The sequence below is a fragment of the Chenopodium quinoa genome, unplaced genomic scaffold, assembly GCF_001683475.1.
Source record: "Chenopodium quinoa cultivar QQ74 unplaced genomic scaffold, ASM168347v1, whole genome shotgun sequence".
Classification (NCBI taxonomy): Eukaryota; Viridiplantae; Streptophyta; class Magnoliopsida; order Caryophyllales; family Amaranthaceae; genus Chenopodium; species Chenopodium quinoa.
Window position 1 is genome coordinate 2782928 of NW_018744693.1, and position 5349 is coordinate 2788276.

The 5349-nt window shown below is 32.1% G+C and overlaps 1 protein-coding gene across 1 annotated transcript; it reads right to left on the reverse strand.

Annotated features, from left to right (window-relative positions):
• Positions 1-803: 803 nt before the first annotated feature.
• Positions 804-3312, reverse strand: LOC110702584 (uncharacterized protein At4g22758-like). The gene is made up of 2 exons (XM_021880312.1): positions 2935-3312; positions 804-2114 (listed from the first exon to the last, which is right to left on the reverse strand). The coding sequence occupies exons 1-2, from the start codon at positions 3194-3196 to the stop codon at positions 1951-1953; spliced, it is 426 nt and encodes a 141-aa protein (XP_021736004.1). The 5' UTR covers positions 3197-3312; the 3' UTR covers positions 804-1950.
• Positions 3313-5349: the final 2037 nt, after the last annotated feature.

Sequence of the window (5349 nt, forward strand, 5' to 3'; positions counted from 1 at the left end):
ATTCCACGATATTTATAGCATAAGTATATGATTTTTTAATGGTAAGAAGAAGGGGACTCATTTGATCGAGGAGGGAGATAAGGGAAATCACTCGTTTGATCCCTAGATCTCAGGAATACGAGCTGAGGTAAGAGCGATGTCACTACTCCATCACCTCAACTTCTTATAGAATGAGTATATGATTAATGCTTATTAATACCACTTTAAAATAACAATATACTCCTTTCGTCCTTTTATTAGAGTTTCATTTCTCTTTATTATGTGAGTAATAAATATTAGAAATAAAATGATCGATAAACATAACCCTTAGGGCTATGTAAAGGAGCTAAAAAAGGAAATATTAAGGTTAAATTTAAATTAATCACACCAATTTGCGCATGATTTTGTCATGAATTCCCAACTTAATTCCATTTTAAAAAGTATATTTAATGCTTATACATAGCTTTAAGAGCTTTATATATCATTACCCATATTAGAAATGAGACTCTAATAAAAGGACGGGGAGTATTGTACTTTGTTTATGATATTGATTGCTAAATTGCCTAAATAATGAAAGAAAACAGAGTTTAAACCTCCAATTTCCTTTTCCTTAAAATAGGGAAAAGTTGATCACTTGCTAGTTGCTATTCTATATATATATATATATATATATATATATATATATATATATATATATATATATATATATATATATATATATATATATATATATATATATATATATATATATATATATTAAACTCTTCTAATAAATACATATTTATTGATAGTTTGGTACAATGTTATTATTGTGAAATGTGAATTATGATTCCTATATAAATTTTACATAATAATGTATTATTAAAAGCTACAAAATGTCCTATATCAAATTATCAAGGAAAAATTGCCCGGAATAATCTCACCTTTGCGCCGTCCACTATAAATAATCCCACCTTTGGATTATTTTTAAATAATCCCACCTTTACCCTCAGTCCGCTTAAATTGGTCCCAAGTGGCTTGCAACCGGTTGAGTAAGTTTTTTTTTAATTAAGTTTAATTTACATGTGTCACTGCGTGATTGGTCAAAACATAACTTTTAATTTTAATTTTTTTAAAGATGATTATTGGAGTAATTAACATTAATTAATTCTTTTAATAAATGATTAAAAATTTTAACAACCACCACCATCCCCAGCCACCTCTACGCCGCCACCATCAGCCCAGACCAAACCCTTCGCCACTCCCAAATCCGGGCCGGTTTCCGCTCTTCTACCTACCCTCGGCCATCGTCTTTAAACTGATGGTGAAGCCGAAACAATTCCCGTAACAATGGTGATGCCGAATTTGATGCTTTGGAAAGGAAGGGGGGCCGGAATGGGACGAAGGAAGGGAGGGGGTCGAAATCAGGGTGAGGGTAAGGGTAGGAGGTCGGGAAATGCAACAGGGGAGGGGATTGGGTTGAAATCGACGGGATAGGGGATTGGGTCGAAATCGGGTTGAAGGGAAGGGGAGGGCGCCGGAAAAGGGACATGGGAAGGGGAGGATGCCGGGAAACGTGGTGAGGAAGGGGAGGAGGCCGAATCGCCGGAAATGGGATGGCGGAAGACGACTGGTTGCCGGCGCAGCGGCCTCCCAGCGGCGGCGGCAGGGGCTGCGGGCTAGGACTTGTTTTATTTTTTATTTTTTAAATGTTTTTTTTACTTTTAATTTTTTTATTTGACCAATCACAAGCCGCCACGTGTCACGTAACTTGGTATAACAAGTTAAATGACCGGTTGGGACTGATTTGAGAGGATTGAGTATAAAGGTCGGATTATTTAAAAATAATCCAAAGATGAGATTATTTTTAGCAGACGGTCCAAAGGTGGGATTATTCCGGACAATTTTTCCAATTATCAATGTATCGTCTAATAATATTTAAAAAGCTTGCTATGGCAATTGGTTGCAGTACAGAGATTTCGTTATCAATATTTAAAGCAAGAGCTCCATGAACTTGGCCCATAGAAATGGAAATAAGTCCATCTTTTCTGATTGGCTGATGCATGTTGTTCCTGCATAGCATTCTTTAACAGGCTTCTGACACAAAAAGAATTTCCTTGAGCCCAAATTTTTCAGTTCCTCCTCTTGTTTCAAGCCTGCAAAACCACAATTTTGAATTGGTGAGGATTGGTTTTTTGGTTCAGTATTTATAGGTCAAACACTCGGAAGTAGAGGGGAGGATAAGAGAATCTCTACCCCAAACACCCTTACTTGGTAGGATTCGAATCCTAAATTTTTAGAATTTGAAGTAAGAAACTTACCAACTGATCGTATGAGCCAACACTTTATTGATTGTAAACATTTTTAGATAGTCATTGAAACTATTAAAAAAAGAACACAGCACACGTGATAATTAAGATTAGAGTGCTGACATTTGTGACGGAAAAACTTTTACAAATTTTTAATTTTGTCCCTTTTTTTTTTGAGAATTTTTAACTTTGTCCCTTATTAATTAGATAAAATTAATATGCACTGTTGAGGAATTATAGTATACAATAAATTTCAAGCAAGAATAATTAAGCAATTTATTGGTCACTAAACTTTCACTTGAGTACGTGGTCATTTAATTAACACAAAAAATGAGAAGAAAATGCAAGTTTATCTCCTTGATAAACAAAAATTGTTTATTAAATAGTATTCAAAATGTAAATAAATCAATAGCTTCTTGTCATATATGGATCTCATAATTTTTTATTTATTTACAAAAATTTGATGTTGATCGACTAGAAAAAATTGTTAATTTATTTACGTTTTTACCACTTAATAAGAAGATATATTGCAACTTCCTCTAAAATGGGAAATATAACTCGATTTACTTCATTTTTTTTTATAGGAAAAATAAAGTTTTCGATAAGCAAGTCATACGACATCTATAAGATATAAATTATTAGTATAATTGCACAAACAAAAACTTACTTTGAAGGCTGAAAGGGGAGTAATGAAGCTCAAAGCAACTAGGATGATTATTATTCTGACTCAACAAAGGCCTTCTCCTCTCCTTCTGATACACCTCTAACACCGCCTTTATCAATTGTCCTACGGTATTCTCCGACGACATAATCATCTGAACCGACCCAACTCTTCCCTGAACCGTTACGCTTATCAGCAACTTCGTCAGCCGCCTGCGAACAAGCGGCTTGGCAGGATGATCATGATTTTGTAACGGATGGTACATCATTATCCTAGATTACTAGCGTATCGTATATTCGTATGATCTCGGAGCGAATTATATATTGAAGCGATATATGTTGGCCACATGTTTTGTAAGATAGTTTTGATGTACATTGCTTATTTGGTGTTTATATAGTTGTTGTATATGGGAGAAGAGTTTAGGAGGCGAAGTTTCGTCGAAAGTGATGAGCCAAAAAAATAGAGGCCAACGGTTGTTTGATGGAGTTATATGGCGAACAGGTGAATGAACGTGAAGTTTCTGAGTAGTGTTTGTTTGTTGTTACAGATTTTGTTGATCTTGTCATCTTTTATTTATGCGTTCAAAGGACAATGATAGCACATAGCATCATAGAGTAATAGCATCATATATAGAATGATAGGGGTGGATTGCATTATTTGTTATACAATATATAAATTACTTCGTTAGTGTAATAGAGGTTACTTGGTCAGTGTTAAAGCAGAAACTTTGTCAATGTTATAGACTTATAGGAGTTACTCGTTAAGTGTTACAGGGGTTACTTAGTCATTGTTATAAGGGTTACTTTAATATTTTATAAGTGGTCACACGGTATGGCCAGTCACACACAAGACAGACTAGATTTTTTTGTAGTACATCACTTACTTTTTATAGATGTTTCCTTTATAAATACATCACTTATATATTTGGTACCTTCATATTATATTTTATCATTTCTCTTTCTTACTTTAAACCACACTTAAATTCTTTATCATTTCTCTCTCAATCTCTCCTTTATGGTCCACACTTAAATAATAAAAATATCTAGTCTTTCACACATACTTTTTCTTTTATTGTCTCTTCTTACTTTTACTATAATAGATTACTTGGTTAGTTCTCGTGTCATGCACGGTAATTTTCAATAATTTTTATTAAACCATCATTATAATTAGATTTATATAAACAAAAAATAATTATATAAATGAAGCTTATAAATTATGATCAAAATAAAGGATTACGAAAAATATGTTAGATATAAATGATGTAGAATATGATCAAAATTAAGTTATATTTTTTTTATAGCTATGCAAATATTATGTGTTAAAGATATGTCAAATATTTTTTTTATTTTAAGTAATTATATTGTATAAGATTAGGGGACTATTTTTTATAAGATTTGTTTCTTTAATAGAATTTTATTAAAAAAAAAAAAACTAAGGACACACCATAATATTACACGTGTCATTACTGATGTGTCTTTAAGTATATATATATATATATATATATATATATATGTATATATATATATATATGTATATATATATATATATATGTATATATATATATATATATATATATATTGGTTGATTGTTATTGATAGAGATGTAAATGAGTCGATATGTTCATAAACTACTCGCGAACAAGCTAAGCTCGGTCAGAACTCGTCTGTTAAGCTAACAAACAAGCTCGAACAATAATATCATGTTCGAATCAATAATGTTCATGAAAACAACTTGTTTAAGTTCATTCATAAGTTTTTTCACACCCAAATAAAATCGGTCAATTTATATATCTTTTACTCATACATATTTGTTAATAGTACTAATTATTTCATCATATATAGGCATAAAAACTCGTAATTACCTTTTTCCATAAAATAGATGCGTTAGGAAAAAATAATTTTTAATGATAAATTAGGGCTCGTGTAAAAAATTAAGCCCGATTTAAACCTGTTTAAACTCGAATTTATAATTGTAATGCAAACGAGTGTGTTCGTAAACAAAGCTCGAACAAGCCAAATTCTTAGAGCCAAGCTTGAAAAAGATTTTTAAAAACTCGTTCAAGCTCGAGATAATTCGAACACGAATAATTCTTATCAAGCTTAGCTCGAACAGACCGAAACTCGGCTCAATTCGATTCGTTTGCAGCCCTAATTATTGATGATTATTGATTCGCCCACTCACAATATTATATTACTGTCCTAAAATTTTGCGCATCGATCACCAAGTGATGCTTTTAAAAAAACGAAGGGAGTACTATTTGTAAGCTTATTAAGCTAAAATCATGGAATCCATAGCTTATCTTAGGGCTTGTTCTCATACGTTTATTTTCAGTTCAGTTCAGTTCAGCTCAGCTCGATTCAGTTCAGCTTCTAATTTCCTTCTCTTATAAAATATTCATTTCAGTTCAGTTCAGTTCAGTTC